The 18,971-nt window shown below is 39.9% G+C and overlaps 1 protein-coding gene across 1 annotated transcript in view; it reads right to left on the bottom strand.

The window, feature by feature from the left end:
* The window catches only part of USP33 (ubiquitin specific peptidase 33), an 83,657-nt gene that overhangs the window by 7,109 nt on the left and 57,577 nt on the right, over positions 1-18,971 (bottom strand). The window contains 10 exon segments of the mRNA XM_038412049.2: positions 2,818-2,926; positions 4,722-4,803; positions 6,689-6,858; positions 8,394-8,520; positions 10,539-10,719; positions 11,509-11,554; positions 13,599-13,632; positions 14,312-14,382; positions 14,502-14,674; positions 16,352-16,464. Of these exon segments, the coding sequence (XP_038267977.1) occupies positions 2,818-2,926; positions 4,722-4,803; positions 6,689-6,858; positions 8,394-8,520; positions 10,539-10,719; positions 11,509-11,554; positions 13,599-13,632; positions 14,312-14,382; positions 14,502-14,674; positions 16,352-16,464 (1,106 nt within the window).

The following is an 18,971-nucleotide window of genomic DNA, read 5'->3' as shown; positions in this document are numbered from 1 at the left end:
TTGACCCTGGTGGGAATCGATATAAGCTTACCTATGTTGTCTCTGTTTGGCCTGTAAACCCAACTGAACCAAAATTGCCGCTTCGAGATTGAGGGCTGAGACAAAGTCAGCTGCGGTCCTGAAGGGAATCTTGATTTCTTTCTCTATGGCTCATAAGATCTCTGTGACAAATATTGAGGTGTGTACTGTGATGACTGGGACTTACACAGTGGCTAAGGGCTGTATTTTCTCTTGCAAGCTGGCATGTATATCCCCAGGGAATGAAGGGTTGCCCGAGAATCCTTCAGTGTGTGAAGGGACGCATGTGTCTTTTCGGTGAACAGCTTCATTCCCTCAAAGGGAAGATCTTCCACGGTGGTTTGGACCACTTTTGGGAAGCCAGACAACTGCAGCCATGAAGCCCTTCTCATAACCACAGCTGTGGAAATTGAATGAGCTGCTGTGTCTGCTGCACCTAAGTCTGTGGACTGTAGAGATGTTTTCACCATCAGCTGGCCCTCATTAATTATCGCCATGAATTAGTCTTTGTGGGAGATCTGGGAGCTGATCGATAAAGAAATTCACATAGTTCGGTAGTCATATTTGGCCAACATGGCCCGGTAATTAGCCACCTAGAACTGAGGAGTGGCTGATGAATACACTTTTCTGTGAAACAGTTCCTAGCATTTCCCATCTTGGTGGATTTAATCTGGTATTGGAGGCCTCTAGAATTAACCACATCCACAATGATGGAACTGGAGGCGGGCGGGAAAATAAATATTTGGTGCCCTTTGCTGGCACATAATACTTTTTGTCCGCCCACTTACATGTCGAAAGGCCCAATGCAGGGGTCTGCCAAATAACTCTGACAGGATCCAGAAGTGCCTCATTAACTGGGAGGGTCACTGCTAGAGGTGGAAGATTGTTCACCAGTTTGTGGCGAGGTTCAGTCACTTTGTGCACCTGTTATTGGCAGGACTTTTGCCACCCTCTGAGCTAAGTGATTTAAAATAATCTGTCATGGATGGTGGAGGGGGCATCTGCTGCCTCATCAGGTGAGGACAATGAGACAAGCTTGAGGGGTGTATTTCCTTTCTGCCTCACCTTCAACTTCCTCCCCGAGTTGCTCAGGAGGTTCTGAACCCTTTGACACCATAGCAGAAGGGGGGTGCCTCCTTGCCTGTTGGTATGCCACACTAGAGGTCTGCGATGCTTGTTGCCTCTGAGCCAGCCAGGGGTCCCAATAGGTCCACTGAGGATAGGGAGCTGGCGGCTGGTACTATGGCTGCCCAAACCATAGAGGTTGAGGGTCGGGTGGGCAATACGCCTGGTGTCCATGATGAAATTGGGACTCGTATGGCAGGTAGGATGACGATGGGAACCCAAGTCCTCTCGCTCACTGTCTGACTCGGATGAGGAGAAATGTGGTGTGCAGCATGGAGATGTCATTGAGTCCAATGCTCTTGGAAAATTCAGCATCAGAGCCCCAGTACCGAGTAGGGGCGAGTCTGGTGCGTCAGACACCAAGAGATCTGTTGTGCAGGTTGGAGATGTAGATCTAGTCCTATGGTCTGTCAGTGTCACGCGCTCTGGGGTTAGTGCCGATGACCGTGTAGATGTAGCCTTCGCCAGTGCAGATCTTCCATGCTTTTCATGCCCCCACATCAAGTACCGGTACTTCTTTGCCGATCCCCATCAGGTCTTCGGGCAGATTGACTTGGCTTGGTACCGTGCATGTTCTAGATGCCTTCGGCACTGTCAGTTCTGATCATTTCTGGATCAATTGAGGCTTGCTACAGGGACTCACAGACCTTTTCTTAGTGGTCTTGAGTGAGTGGCTCGTCTACTTGGGATCACCTGCCTTCAATATAGAAGGTTGCAGTGATAACTTCGGCATTTGAAGCCTTAACTCTTTGTCCTTCCTGGACCTAGGTTTTAACTGCTGGCACCAACCATACTTTTGTGAACTGTGCTTTTCCCCCAGGAGGCGAACACACTGCAAATGTCCATCTGTCATTGGGATGAATTCTTTGCTGCTAAGTCACTTTTTGAAGCCTGGAGAGCCAGGCATACCTTTGTCCAGGGGTGGTCTGCACCCCTCCCGCCAACCCTTTCTTTTTTTTTTTTTTCTTTCCTTCTTTTTCTTTTTATTTTGGCATGGCCAACTCAAAACAAACCAGGTACTAAAAGAAAAAGGCTTCAAGGAAAGCTAAAATTTGCAAAACTATAGGGAGTTAATGATCCATTAATGGACAGCTCTTAGCTCTGAGCTGTAGCTCACGAAAGCTTATGCTCTAATAAATTTGTTAGGCTCTAAGGTGCCACAAGTCCTCCGGTTCTTTTCTCTAGCCAGGGGCAGTTTAGAAGGATCTGAGAAGGAAATGCTGTGCATGCTGGCTAGCCTCATGGCAAGTGGGGAGACGCATGTGCGATGGACTGCTACTGACATTCTTCAATTGGCACTGTGAGGGCGTGCACACAGACCTATAGTGGAACACCCACTGAGACACTACCTGAAGAAGAACTGATTGTTCATATGGTGCTGACTCTATTCCTTGTTTCCAACTAAGCAGCACTAAAATAATATCAGCTAAAAACATATTCAATCTTTCCCTAATGTTACAGGTCTCACATACACAATTGCCATAGATACCACAGGGATATTATATTATTGCAAATGAGAGGAGGTGGTTCATGTAAAAAACCTGCTCTATTGAAACATGAGTCACACTATGAAAGAATTTGAGAATCCTGGTCAAAATATTGCTTCTGAAAAATCTACAAGATAAAGACAAAAAGACTTGAAAGAATCAGAGAATATAGATTACTAATTTTTACCCGAATAAACATTTCCAATTCAGTCTTCTTTCTTTTTTCAATTTTCTCAGCCTCTATTTGGCAGGTATGACAAACATACAGGTGGTTAACAGCCGGTCCTCCCCCATACCTATAATCATAGTAAATTTCATTATTAATTTAATGCCAAATATTTCATATTTCTCCTCCACACTCCTAATACCCATGAGAATGTCAGCACCAGATTCTGTTTGTTTTAATGACATGTGGCAAACACACAGCAGTATAGGCTGAATTTCTTATATTTAATGCTATTACCCTGGATAATTTATCTGTAAATTGGGGCAAAGCACAGCTGCATATACTAACAAGTTGTCTATAATACACTCTGAGACACAGAGTTGTCTATAATACACTCAGGTTCTAGTCACTATGACACATGTAGGTTACCATTTATTCTCTATACTACAGTAATATTTACCATAACTGGGGATACTGGCATTTGATCTTTGGAAATAAGATTCAAGATCTTAAATGCCAGATTTTAGACTGGAACTTATTTGTACAGCTAAGTAAACAAGGCATTGTTGTAAAGTGCTTTTTATCATTGCTTCAAAGAACTGGCTTCCATTTGTGGTTTTTTTTTTTAAAAAAAAAACACTTAACATTAATTTTCAAAAACTCATCTGCATAATCAGCCAATGAAATAAAACAGTGCATCAGTTAGGTAGAATGTAAGCATCCTACAGCTAAATCAGATTCTACAGGTAGGATCAGATTATCCAAATTGCTGTGTCTCTTCCATAAATAATGAATTTCACTGGAAAGGAATACAAAATCCCCTCAGTCTATAGTCTACATTTCAACATGTCTCAGAACATGGTATTTTCAAAAGATCTGTAACTTTTTAGTGTTTTTGAAGTTTCCTACGAGCTGTTATACTTTGGTCTAATTCTGGTTGTTGAACTTAGTGTGGGGGTGGTTAGTGGCCTTACCACTACTGGTTAGTCAGTAGGAGGGACAATAAGAACAATCAGATCACATTTCCTCCCCTGGCCCTCAATATGGGGGTAAAAGAGTAATTCCCAGTATCTTTGCAGGAACACTAAAGAATTATTTGAGGAATGAACCCTTCTCTGCTGGAAGGAGAATGACAAGCATAGAAACGGGTGTCTCTTTGGGAGGCACTGGCAAGTTCTTGGCGGGGGGAGGGGACAGAGAGGGAAGAGATACTGCTTGTATGGGTTAGGTGCAATGAAAAGACAAGCTACATAGAGAAGTGGGAAGAAGCTAGGTGGTGGGGATGTAGAAACATTTCCATTTTTTGCTTGGGGATATCTACAAATCATTACACCCCCGCCTGAGCTATCATGCTCAGATGCCTGGGATTTAAAAGATAAAAATTATTGGAATGTGTAATGTGCAACAGAGTCCTCACGGACATCAATGGGACTCCCATGAAGCTTTGTTGCTTTAAAAAGAATTGGGCCTTACAAGGGTCACTCCTTCAGGAGGTATACAGATTCAACCTGCTAGAGGAGTGCAGAGTAAATACAGAGAAGCCTCAGAAGTAAGTTATTTTTAAATAATTCTGGCAGATGACAGACAAAAAAGACAAAACCAAGGGAACAGAAAACTAGCTCTTTCTATAGCTAGGAAGCTACACAGTTCCTTCAAAATACCTCTTGCAAAGCATGTTTTGCTGACATGCTTTGTTATTCTGTAGAATATATATAGCATTTATTGGTATGATTCCCCAGGTACCTATAACACCATTTACTTGGGTTGTCTTGTACAAAGCAAATTTCTTAAATCTGCACCTTGCACTCCATTCTCTCAGCTTTGTATCCAGAGTTCCATTTTTAACACTAACCCTAAGATTTGTGAACTCACTACTTAGCACAAATGCTGGCTCTCAAACCACAGCGCAGAGCAGTGTCAGTTACCTGCTATATAGGGTATCCCATATGTTCTGAGGTAGCATTACAACCAAGTCCTCTATAAAACCAGCTTTATGTGGAAGAACACCTATAAAAGAAGAAAAAAGTCTTGCTACTTTTTTTTTGGGGGGGGTGGCTATTCTACATAGAGTTAGGGAAAGAGATAACTAATGTTTTACAGGTCTCTAAGTCACGAACTACCTTTTGACCACTTCAAATCAAAATAGAAGATATAATATAGTAAATGTTATTTTAAATGATGCGTCAAAGTACCAACTCAAGAGTAATCTCTTAAAAGAGGCCCCACTCTCTAAGATGTGGCTGAAAATTTTACTGGAAAAGCTGAAGGGAATCACATCAAAGATTTAATTCAGACATATTTGAAAGCAGAAATGGATTGATTGTAAAGGCATCTTTTAAGAATGCTGGTTGTAAAATGTTTTTTTTAAATGTAGGATTAAATTCTAATTTAAAATTGCTATTTAAGAACTTCTGGATTACTCACATAAAAGCCATTGATTGTGACTTCCCAAATTCTATTCCACTCACTACTCAGTAAAGCTCATTAGTTGTCTTCAGGCTCTCTAAATAGCATCAATAATCCTCAAAGAGGGTTATGGATAATGAAAATTCAGGAAGAGGGGGAACAGAAGAAAGGCTATGGGGATTATTTGCTGTTGCTCCTACTACTGTACGAACACTATGTACTATAAACAGCTATTGTACATACACAGCATTCTAGCCTCTCCATGTGGGGAACACTAGCGAGGATGATCTACGTGTGGATGTAAGGGACTGGGGGTCTTGAACATTGGTCCACAGGACTCTGACACGAGTAAATTCCAACCTGCCACTTGTTATCAGAAGAGGAGCCAAACTCTGATAGAAGATCCTAGTCCTGGGAACTGATTGGTGAACCAACAGGGGTCCCAATTGGCTCACAGCTCCTATTTAAACCCAGAATAGCAACAGAAAGTTGTCCATGCAACTGAGTTCACCATATTTAGGGCTGCTTCCCTGGCAATACCTGCTCCTACTGCTGATCTCCTGGTAACCTGACCTTGCCTGTCTCATGACACCAGACTCTCGAGTTTGCTCTCTGGCCTGTGTCTGACTCTCATCTCCCGGTATCTGACCCAGCCTGACTCCCGCCCCGACCACTAGGTCAGACCATCCACGTCCTGTTCATGACAGTGGCATCTGTAGCAGCCCTGAACAATGAGAAAGTGATTCTCTTAGGCTCAGGTTCTTCTACTGCACACAAACACCCTGCAAATGGCCACAGGCATAATGTTTTCTCTTTTACACATTGTTACTTGGGAGAGGGTGCTGGCTACTGTGTGGTGGTTGCTTAGAAAGTCAGATGCCAAAATAAGGGTGACATCACAAAACACAGTTTTCACCAATGTCTAGCAGAGGAAGGACAATTTAAAACTTGTGTACAAAATATGCAAGAAAGTGTCCTTAATCATTACTGTTTTCACACTGGATACCCTGTTGTGCCCTATCACTTTTGGGTTCCTGGGATTTTTATCCTCAGTGTGTAGTTGTGACAAGGATTTAGGTTACAAGGTGTTAGTCCAAACAGTTATTAGGGGAATATAACTATGTAATCCAAGGTATAAAACAACAAAAAATCAATATAAATGTTTTGAAAACATGCAGACCATATTAGGGTGCTATGGAAAACATGCACACTGAAGAAAAATTATTATATACACTCTTTGTGAAATTACACACTGTGGTCAGATCTTGACTGTAACACACTTAAAGTAGGTCCCTAACCAGAAATGATGACAAGATAGTAAATAACCTTGGCTTCTGGGTAACTGATAAGAGTAAAGAATAAGAAACTGATTATATACAAGTTCCTGTATTTTAAAAAATTCCCTACTGGCCAGTGAAATAAATCTTCATCCTCAAAGGTAGATGTTCTGTTTTACTGGTACTTCATAAAAGATTAGCAGTCTCACCTCCATGCATACAGAGGAAATCATTATTTGAAATAGGTCCTGGCTCAGCAAAAGTCTTGAATTTATTCAGCCACTGTCGAGAAATATAGAACTGCAGGAGACTTGGTTCCATCATAGTCAACAGACTTGACACCCTCTGTCTCTCTCTTCGTGCTTCTTCGTTGCTCTTCCTATTATATGAATTAAAAAAAGCATTAAGCACAGGATATATCCTTATGTGTGGTGCTGATTTATTCTGAATACCGGTTTGGAATCCAACTTTTTCCTTCACTGAATTTCTGGGTCATTACATTTAATACACCTAAAAACCCAATTAAAAATATCCCATTACTATACCATTAAATAATTTTAATTCAAGTTAAAACAACCAACAGAAGAGACACCCATTTAAATAAAGGATTTGAATTTTAATATGTGCTACCAAGATATAAATATTCCACATGCTTGAGTTTGTATTCTAATTTTGAAGCATTTGCTCACAACAAGCACAGTGTTCTTTTTGACAATATGGTCTATTCCTAAAAGGAACACAGAAACAGTCATTCTGGGTCAGACCAATGACCACATCTTGTCCAGCAGCCTGTATCTTGTGCTTCTGGCAAAGACAAAAATATTATCAGAATGTATCTACTCATCTGTGCAATTCTATTTCTTATAACTTATTTCTGCTAGACTCAGTATTCAACTTACGGTACCAAACACATATCCTTTGTTAATTAAAACTAGATGTCAGTATAAAGAATGTAACGCTTAAAAACAGAATAGTTTAATAGTTGTAAAACAGTTAAAAGGTAAGAGTCTGCATGTACAGTTCCAAGTATAAAAGTGTCAGAGACTAAAGATGGTAATAGCAGGCGTCTCCTTTACACTGTCTCAGTTTCAGAAAAAGACCAGGACACAGAAAAAGACCAGGACACAGAAAAACCCCTGTTGTTCCAGTTCCCAGCTGTTAAAGAGTTTCCTCAACTCCCTTTATAGTTCTAAAAATCTTAGTCTGTCTGTGTGCAGAATCCTTCTTATATGCATCATCCTCTGAATAAAAATGAGGCAATCTTAGTTGCCAGTTCTAAGACTCTTCAAGTTCTAGTAATCTCACTGAGTTTTCATTATCTTCAATCTGCACAAATAATGTTCTGATCCACTTCTCTGGCTTTATTCTGAAGTTTTATAAGCATTTAAACATTCAAGCAATTTCACCTTGTAATTGTTGCATCAAAAAATAAACTGGTGGCAAAGCATTTTCACTAAAGCAAAGCAAAGCATCTCCACGGTGGCATCTAGTGCTCCTCTCAATATCACATTAGAACAAATCTTCTTGAAGCCTTTCCACTATGGTACTGCTGCTGCATTACTGTCTTCTTCAGAAGAGTGCAGCCTCCTTTTTTCTTATACTGAAATTGCTATGCATTGTTAATGTGTCTTCTGAGGGCTATTATAAAATAAAAGCATTTCTCCAGCATAGCTGATTTTGTGGTGACACATACTTGACATTAGTTCTATCTGAACTACAGGGTCTCTTGCCAATATCTGAGTGTCTGACTGACCCAACCTCCCCTCCCCAAATCCAAATGTCTCACAAAATTTATTTAGCAACCTAATTTTAAAAGCTGGGTGCCAAATGGCCAACAGCTCAAAAGTGATGCATTTACTTGAACAAGATTTATACTGACACTGATCTTTCTCCTCCTTTTATGCACTTTCTTACCTGTAGAAGAGAACATAAGCTTCTGCATTCTGTACAGTGGATTCTGGTACTTCTGTGACACTCTGATCATCAAATTCGTACCACAGATTATTTAAATTGTTTCGGCAATAAGCTATATAATGTCCACCTAGAGTCAGAAGGTACAGTGAAATGTGAGGCTATGAACAATTTAGGTAACAGGTGAAGAAACAGAAAATTGTACATCTTTTCACCACATATGTTTAATGGTATTAATGAAAGGGACTTTTTACTATAGAATTTGGTTTAAGTTCCTTATAAAACTAAGATCAGCTTTTTGTTCCATTCCCATCAGCTAAAGGGAAAAGGGAGACATGGTTATGTTCTTTCAACATATGCTCTGCTCTGCAAGTGATATTTAGTTTGATTGATTTGATGGGTCATGATGTCCAAGACAGTCCATTTAGTAAGTTATTTTAGTCAAAGGAACTCCTCTGTCCAGATGGTCACATTCTCTAAAAGCAGCCAGTGTACCTGATGCAATAGGAACCATGTTCTACTGCTCAACCTCTCAAGATTCTGAATTTGCATCTTGGATACTATTCACAATTAGGCTCAGGTTATTTCTTAAAATATGGAGCACCTACAGTTGTGATAATCATATACCTGCCCTTGATCTGAAAGGGAGGCAGTATTTAGGGAAGATGATGGTGAAACAACTTGACCTAAACAATGAGGTTCTTGTCTTTGGAACCTACTACAGAACCTATTCTTGAGTTATTCTGACTCCCATTTCTCACTGAACGCACCCTAGTTTTCTCCTGGTCTCCGACTTTTTAGAATAAGATGGAATCTAACTACAACAGAACCCCAGAGTTACAAACACCCTGAGAATGGAGATTGTTCGTAACTCTGAATAAAACATTATGTTTGTTCTTTCAAAAGTTGACAAATGAACATTGACTCAGTAAAGTTTAAAAGCTGTATTATTCAGAAGAAAAATGCTGCTTTCCCTTTTTTTTTAGGGGTTTATGTTTAACATGGTACTGTACTATATTTGTTTTTTTCTTTTTCTTATTTTGGGTCTTGGCTGCTGCCTCCTGATTGTGTACTTCCAGTTCCAAATGATACGTGTGGTTGACTGGTCAGTTCATAACTCTGGTATTCATAACTCTGAGATTCTACTATAGAAAGGAATGTTATGTCTGCTTGATTGACTTGGGCATCATTGGGAAGCACATTACAACCAGAGCTGTTGGATCTGCATTAGATGCCAATAGGTTTCAGAATAGAACTGAAAGCATTTACTGTTAAATCTATATCTTAAGTGTTTGGGGCCTTGTTACGTGAGAAATTGCCTCTCTTCCCATGCCATGTTGCCAGAGTATATAACAACAGAAGGACTGGAACTCTTTCAGCCAAACAAGAAGGAACTACTGGCAGAATATTCTTCACAAGGGGAATTTGCAGTGCACTCCCCCTTGACAATGAGAGCCAGGATCAACTAATTCTCTGGACATGCCACAAAGTCCATCTTTTCTCCACAGATCTTTGTGGACAGAGGAGCTTATTTTATTATCCACATTGTATTTGCTTGTGGTGTCGCTAGCTGGGATGAGCAGTCCTTTATATTGTATCATTATTTGTACTGTGTACTTGAATTTAAGTAGCAGACAACAGCAGGATCATAGAATCATTTAGGATCATAGAATATCAGGGTTGGAAGGGACCTCAGGAGATCATCTAGTCCAACCCCCTGCTCAAAGCAGGACCAATCCCCAATTTTTGCCCCAGATCCCTAAATGGCCCCCTCAAGGATTGAACTCAAACCACTGAACTATCCCTCCCCCAATTGTTAACTAGAGAGGTTTTCGTAAGTACTTTTTTTTTTAGACATAGGCTTGCTTGATCCATTCTTCTTCAAATTGTACAAGATTCCTAAATAGCATTCCAAGTGTATGTCACAACTCACTTTAAAAAACAAATAATCAACCAGAACATGTACTAGCTTCTGGCTTCAATCAACAGTAAGACTACTCAATTTTGGAATTAATATTGCTACCACCATTGTCCATTTTTACCTTTCAGACCAATAAATCTTAATGGTACCCTTAATCCCATATCTACATCCATAAAATGAACATCTGTCACTATGTTTGCATTCTGAAACAACAAATCAATACTTACTGCTGGCAGTTCCATGATGGCAGATGACAGACAAGAGATCATATGTCACAATCTGAGCGGGACTGTCCTTAGCAACGAAAGGCTGAAGATCAAGTCCTTCCAGGGGAAAGGATACATGGGTACCAATTTTTGTGGAAAACATGAGCTCATGTCTGAATCTTTTGAGATGAATGCACAGTATCTGTAAGAAGAACTATCTGTAATTAAGAACTAATTGATGTGTAATTTTCTATATAGCAACTATACTGCAGAGGCCCTATTGCCCTTCCTCCCACACAGTTAAAATCTTAGGGACTCCTATGGCTCCAGTACAAACAGCTGGAATCAATTTCTTCTGCAGTCAGAGGCAGCTGATGGCAGCCTCAGGACACTCCACATTTATTTTAAATTAGTTGCATTTGGGATTTCCCCCGAAAAATCATCTTACTGATCCTGCAAAAATCCTAAAGGCCAGCACTGAGCAGCTGCCAAAACCTGATGTTTCAACGAAGGGCAAAGCTCTTCCCTTACTGCATTTAACTATTTGTGCAAGGCGGTCACTAGGGTCAAATTCCTTCACAATTCTTGCAGTCATCAGCTGATGCTCTGAAGCATAATAATAAGATTTGATTACCTTTAGCATGCATAGCTACAAACCTAACAAGTCAGAAACATTTCCAGCTCAGCTACAGCATTTAACTCTATGACCTCCAGCAGAAATGAATTCCACAGGCTGGCTACAGGACTGTAGGAAAAACATTTCTTTTTTTTTCTTCTTCTAACTTTACCTTTCATTTTAACTGTTGTTAACTTACTTGTAAAGTACCTGACCAAATGTGATTAGACGCGAACATGTTTTTTTCAGGATTGCAAGCATGCTGCTACATTTTTTAACATTCAAGACACAATCTATTTTGTATGCAACTCATTAACCTTGCCGCATTCCCAATCATGCAGAAGAAACATTTTAAAATGTGTGTGAATACAATACCTCAGGAAATTTTTGCACTTTGCAGAATTTCACTCCATTTCTTAACCTAAGCAAAGAAGAAAAACATTTAGTTCTATAAATGTTTCACCTCCTGTGCCAACTCAGCAAAAACATGATGATGGAGTCTTAGAGTTGTGCAAAAAGAAAAGGAGTACCCGTGGCACCTTAGAGACTAACAAATTTATTAGAGCATAAGCTTTCGTGAGCTACAGCTCACTTCATCGGATGCATCCGATGAAGTGAGCTGTAGCTCACGAAAGCTTATGCTCTAATAAATTTGTTAGTCTCTAAGGTGCCACGGGTACTCCTTTTCTTTTTGCGAATACAGACTAACACGGCTGCTACTCTGAAACCTGTCATTACTTAGAGTTGTGCGTTACATTAGTAAACCTGAAATATTTCTGGAATGCAGACTAGACTTACTGAAGCCAAAGTGATATGAATAATGAAATCTTGAAGCAGAGAAAATCTGTTCCACTGAATAATTTAAAGCAATAATTATGTATATGCCTACCAGTTCTATCTAGCCAATGGATTTTCTTAGTATGGGGAATAGATTTAGCTTTTAGACTTTGGGAAAGCAAAATTATGACTGAATTCCAGTTTTTGCCAAATAAATTCATTCTTGAAGAAAATGTAACCGCAGCAGAGTATCAATAAATAATTTTAATGGAGTGCTAATATGCACTCTATTTCCACTGAAGGCTATGAACATTCTTCAAGGTCCTCTTTATTTTACTGTCCCCATACAATATTTAAATTGTACAATGATGCTTGTACAAGAAAACAGTGTTATGTAAAACAGCAACAACTGTTAAGAGTCTGACAGTGTCACTCCTTTATTTTGATAAAATATCATAATTTAGATTGCATTAACAATTAAGGATTTATCTTACAGTAATACAAAGGGTTGCTATACATTTATATATTTCTTTATAAGGGAGATAACCAACCCCCAGGCGGGTGTTGAACTACCATCAACAGCCATTACCCAGCAAGGGAGCTACAATGCAATGACTCACTTGCACAAGACCACACCAGGGAAATTGCTCAACCTCACCTTGTGACTCAGCAATGCCGACCAAACATGCCTGAATTTATGTTCTCCAAGCACATAGAGTAAGGGTATAAAACAGAACACAGGGGCCCCATGCTTTGCCTTTTCTCCTCCCCCCACCTATGCAAGCAACAAGGATGCTGAGAAGACTGATGATTTCAACAGAGGAGACTGGCCCAGGTTTAAGAGACAAACCTGTATATTAAGGACTAAGATCCAATGGGGGTGAGAACATTGCTTGATCTAAATACTGTCAAGTATGATAGGAGTTAAAGCTTAGACTGCGTGCTTATATTTTATTTTATTTTGGTGACTGACTTTTTGTCTACCACTTATAATCTATCTTTTGTAATCAATAAATTTGTTTTACTGTTTACCTTTACCAGTGAATTTGGCTGAAGTGCTTGGTAAATCTGCTCAGGTTCACAAAGGCTGGTGTATGTTCAATTTCTATTCCAAGAGGTGAACCAGTTAATAAACTTGCATTGCTCAAGAAAAGGTCTTGACCAGTGCAAGACGGTATATTCCCAAGGTGCAAGGCTGGGAGCTGGGGGGATTTGGCTGATGACTTTCTCTGTGTGGTTCATGAGTGGCTCTGGAAGCATTCATGCAATTTAGCTGGATGTGGGGCTCCACATGCAGTTGTGTTGAGTGATAACGCCTGGAGGGGTTTGCTGCTTGTCACTAGCAAAGCACTGTGAGAGACAGCCCAGGCTGGACAGGTAAGGGGGCACAGTGGTCCCACAGAGCAGTCCCAGGCCCATCACAATCCCAATATGGTTGACTCATCCTTAAAGCACTTCCTGGCTGACACGCCTTCATCGTTACTAGACTTTTGAGAGGTATAGTACAAGCTCATATAACAATGAGCTGCTCATCAAAAAATGTCCTTGTATCAGAAGTACAGGATTCTCATCTATGAAAGTCACTGTATGTTGCATTTATTTCCACACATTAAACTTTTGCAGCAACATTAATGTGCTGATCAAGACCAAGGCTTATCAAAGCAAACGCAAGGTAAAAGATGACTTACTTTTTACACTTTTCACAACTGTACATGTTATCACCTGTAGATATCGGGGAAGAAAGGGGGAAACACAACCATTATTCTCTAAACACAAGTAGTTATTCTTCAAGCTATCCACTACACTTTATTGATTATAATTGCGATTTACAATAGCTATTATACTTTTCTATTGCTTTGATTGTGTCATTGAAATTTCAGAGATCATTTATTTTTCAGGTTAAATGTTTTCAGTTCATATCTGAAGACTTTGGATTGCTCTAGAGAAAGTTTAGCATTTCACTGAGCAAATGTATGGTTTTCTTAGGGTTTATGCTCCCAAACATTAAAAATATATTCTGGATTATGTTGGGTGATTTAATCATTTTAAAATAAAAGGGAAGCAGTACACATTTTAAAGGCAAGAGAAGGAGCAAATTCCCAAATTTAGATTGAAAATGTCCTGAACTTCATCTGATTTTATTTCATTAAGAGAAATTCAATTATTGTATATTTCAAAGAAAACTTATGTGGAAAATTCTTGCTTCGAAATCCATTTCAAAAGTGGTTTATTAAAAAAAACAACAACAAAGGTTGATCCTATGACCAGGAATATTTTTAAAAGTCTGATGTGTGAGTTGGTTCAATTTTTTTTTTAAAAAAAGCAAAAGTAAAATACCTCATCTATTTACCTTGTTTTAAAAAGAAGGCACATTAGATATGTATTTTAAATAGTGGCTTACCCTTGAGCTCATCTCTGGCGAAAAAGGCAGCAAGACAATCTTGTAAGGTTACTGTTGGACCCCAAAACCAGCTAGGAACACATGAGACAACAAACCTGAAACATCATTGACAGAAAACACAACAAATGTTCTGCCAGTAGAGCAGAAACTGCAATTTTAAAATCTAAGCACTACAAAGAGAATCACTTACCTTTTAAAGTACTCCACAAAAAATGCTATCCACCCCTGGGGAGCATATGCTTCACCACACGACCCTGCCTTGACTAGAGAAGTCTGATGACTCGCCGAATGCAGTTTGGCAAGGTCTTCCTTACCTGGAATAGGCAATGACAGATCCTGAAAAGTCTCCAGGGTAACAGACACCTATGCAAAAAATTAAGTAGGGAGGAAAATTAGGCTTTTGTTAAAAGAAATAAGCAATTAATTCTAATTTTGTAAAGTACACCACAGTGTTTTGTTACTTTATTTTATAATCTTGAGAAGTTTGATCAAAAGAGTGACCACTAAAGATTGAGTGTTTTACTCCTAAAATTCCACTAGATGGCACTCTCTCAATTATCAATTAAATGGATTTGGGTCATAAAACCAGTCTTTGGAAGAACACTACACCTGGTAATTCTTTTATAGCTAAAGTAGTAACAATGGCTCTTTTATAAACCCCAGCTGGTTTATCCCATGGTAGTGGTGATGTTAGTGGTACAGAGCTTTTCACAAATGGCTCTCCTGGGTGCTAATTCTTCCAAACGTTATTCAAATTATTTTGATGGTGTTTTACTTAGAAGCAGCCTTCCCCCTCCAAATAAGAATGAGCACTTCTGACTTTTGGGGCTATTTTTAAAGGAAACTGAAGTGGTTTGTTATAATAACTTAGAAGTAAATTTTTGCTAAGAATCATTTTTAGAAGTTTTTTTTAATTACTTGCTACTGTTTAAGTGGCACTATGAAGAAATGGGACTTGCTTTCTTCAGTGGGCGCTGCCATTTTTACTAAAGAACATTACACTTCCAACAGGAAGCTGAGCTTCATAAGGCAGACTAGGACTTCAAACCACTTTGAAAAATCTAATTTTAAATGGTTTTAACAAGACCTGAATTTTCTCAGCCCTAACTTGCATGAAGAGGCTGTTGAAACAGTACGACTAGCTACCCTTTTCTATATTCTAGATAATTAAAAACACTTAATGACTTGCCTTTTCTAATCTGATGTAGCAGTTTATTTTATATTACATGGAATTTTTCCTTGAGGAAGTTGTGTGTGTTAGGAAGTCAGGCAAACCATGATTGGATTTGTCTGCTAAATGAAGTTGCAAACATAAAAGATTCCTCCTCCATATTGGGTTCCATTCTTCTGCCGTGAACTCTTTTCACAAGTAAAGGCTGTGTGTTGGGGGGAGGAGAAATCCTTTCTTCTTATTTAAAAACAGAATAATTGAAAAAATGCACCTCATAGCTTAGCATATAACTGAATGAGCAGTTCTGAATGATATTAGCAATCTGTGAGTGACAGCATGTAGACACCACAGTCCTTGGTTAGCCATAATACCATAGGAAAAGGAACTGTGGCCTTCACCTGCGCACACACACACACACCTTGCTGTGTGTCTAAGCAAGGTAACAGAGTTGTTCAGCTAGTTTATAACCAATAGGGGGAACCTCTTGGATGGTAGGAGGGAAGAGGAAGGAAAACAAAAACTTTGCTGCACTTGGAAAAAAAAATTTGGTTGCAAACTAACACCCACAATTTTGTTGAGTTTCAGTTGGGCTTATGTTCTTTCTATTCCCTAATGAGAGCAAGAGTCTACATTAAAGAAGGGTTGCAACAGTTACTATTAGGGACTACAAAATTAAATTGAGGAGACATAACAGCTGCAGAACTCAGAAAGGGGACAGCAGCCTTGCTTGAATGCCCAGGGAGCCCGCCACAAGAGAAATTCCCAGAGAAAGATTACATATGTAAAGGTAAAATGACTGAAATTAACTATGTATATTTTAATATAAAAATGACCACCACATTCACGTCAGAACATCTCTCTACACTCACCCTATCACAAGTCAGGCACTGCACTGAACTTATGATGGTCCCATCAAATATGTCAGATATGACACTCCTGTATTTCTTGTGTTTCTTCCTTTTTGGAGAAGATACAGTTGGAACTAATATAAAAAGACAAGAATAAAAATGGTTAAAGAGGTTTCAAAGTACAGTGTGTAACCTTTGATTCTGCTTTGCCTGAATCTGTTTTTAAAATGACAGGATTAAATGAGTACGTGCCACCTCTTTTCAGGATTGAGATAAAGGAACTAATCCCTTTCCCCATTATCTCATGCCCTATGGAACTAGGCAGCCAAGGCTGAGTTAGTACATCTCCTAGGGTCAATTGTTCCTGTAGGTTCCTAGTAGAATTAAGGTAGACAGACAAACATGCTTGATCCTTCTTTCTTTCCTAGTGGAATTTCCAAGGCTAGCATTTAAGTTAAGTAGAACTCAGACTATTAGAGGGGCACTCTTAGAATCCTTAGTGCATTGCTCTCAGATTAAGGCCCATTTTAAGCATATTCTCACTCAGAGTATAAAGTTCATACATCTGAGAGCATATGCTAGCCTCATTTGAATATAACAGTTTTGCAGGGAGTCTTCAACATATCTTGATCCAAAGGACTCAACTGATACAGACTCGAAATGCTGAGGCACTCATTATGCTGGGCCAAACTGGGATGAGTCAGTGATAGATACAGAATTTAAAAAGCAGACTGATCGAAAAAAAAGAAAATCTGCCCCCTGCTGAGACTGCCTAAAGTGGAGCAGTCTCTAAAGCTCTCAGACGGATTTTCCCCAACTGATCTGGAAATCAAGTATAAATAATTTCAAGTTGTGATCTGTATTAGATGAATAATAGCTGCTTCTCTGGAGTACAACCCCCCCCAAAAAACAGTAACCTGGCCCCCCTACATTAGAGACTAAAACCTAGAAGCATCATACAAGATATAGACTGCAAATGCTCTTGCAGTACCCTACCCAACAGACTGCGGTCCCCAAAACTTCTCCTGTAGGATTCTTGGCAGTGGACCTGCTGATTTGCTAGCTGCCAATACAAATAAGGAGCAGCAAAGTGTGGGGCCAATAACAGTGAAAAGGTAAACAAACAGCTCCAAATAGATCTTCCCCACAGGGATGCAACTCCCCAAGGCTGCCTCATAGACAAAAGAAGTCCATACACTAACTGGATGACCCCTAAGCAAATACCTTTGAGTGCCTGCTGTCTCATGTAACTGAAATTGCCTCCCTGCCTCATTGCTAGCTGAAATAGGCTTGGAGAAGGGAAGAGTTTGGATCTGAAGAGCGAATACTGGCAGGAAGAAAAGCCAGCAAGCAAGAAAGCTCACTGGCAAGTCCTCTTTTCATGTGGTACTTTAGATGTACATTATGCAGGAACCCACGAGTTATGCAGCAATGCCCACTTTCTGGCCCCAGTAAAGTATCCTTCAGTCATGTATTTTGATATTAAACTGTTTTAGAACATCTCACATTTTCAATTTGCCAGAGATTTCCATACTGAAAATGCAAAATTGCATGACAGATGTAGCTGAAGGGGGAAACAGAGGTATTGGCTTCTGGGTAGGGGACAGTTTGGCCTTGTGAGAGTCAGGAAGGCACAGGATACAGTTTTGGCAACCAGGAGGCAGTTGAGACTTTTGGTACAGGGCAGGGGACAGATCTCTATTATTTCCACTCTGGACAAAGATGGAGGTAACTTTAAATCTGAGTGAGGAAGGATGAATTTCTCAATCCCCACTCCAGCAAACTTCGACACGAGCCTCACTACAATCTGCCCCATATCTTCCACTATACACAATTATGGCATTAGATTGATATTTCTGGAGAGCTGACCAGGAGTGAAACAATGTTGCCATTTAAATTATTCTTGTTAGACTTCAGTGTTGACATACCATCAACAGGAACGGGTCAGTTAAATCTCTTTCAGAGCTGTGGTCTTTCGCTCTTTGCCAAATACAGCAGGCATCACTGTATGAAGGCTTTCTTCACAACCATAAATAAATAAATCTTCAGCAAAATCTGAATGCTCAGATTTTGAAGCACAATTATGCAGCAAACTCAAAACCATGGAATATTATGGAATAATTTACATCAATGAATTATAACACTATATCTAGAGTCTTGCACCTGGCAACAATCCCAAAAGGGGGATGCAGGCAACCCTTCTGGGCCATGTCTGAAATACCACTGTTGTCCACTGTTGTCCTCAGCAAAGGAAAGGAAGTATAATGAAGCAGAGTACCCAGAGGGGCTTTCCATTGAAATTGCTCAGACTCCTGCTGATGGCTGGAGAAAGGCCGGCTATTAGGCTAACCACCTCTGCCACAGATGAGGGAACAGCAAGCCTGTCAGAATGGGAATTTCTGGAAGTTTGGTTGAGACCACGATCAACTTTCTAAAGCTTTGAGTAGGCTGCCTGGAATCTGAGCATGCTCAGGGGTCCCTTGGAGTTAAAGCTGTGACAGATGGTGGGGAAAAGATCTGCTAGAATGGGACTTCAGATCACTTCTCTGCCAAGCTGTTCATAGGTTCATCCAGATGAAAGAAAGGGATCAGGAAGCTCGAGGAGTGGAGTAAGATAGAGCTGCCCCTGCTGGAGGACTTG

Source organism: Dermochelys coriacea, chromosome 8, assembly GCF_009764565.3.
Source record: "Dermochelys coriacea isolate rDerCor1 chromosome 8, rDerCor1.pri.v4, whole genome shotgun sequence".
NCBI classification, from domain to species: domain Eukaryota; kingdom Metazoa; phylum Chordata; order Testudines; family Dermochelyidae; genus Dermochelys; species Dermochelys coriacea.
The sequence above is the reverse complement of the archived record's forward strand: the minus strand, read 5'-3'. Positions and strand labels throughout refer to the sequence as shown.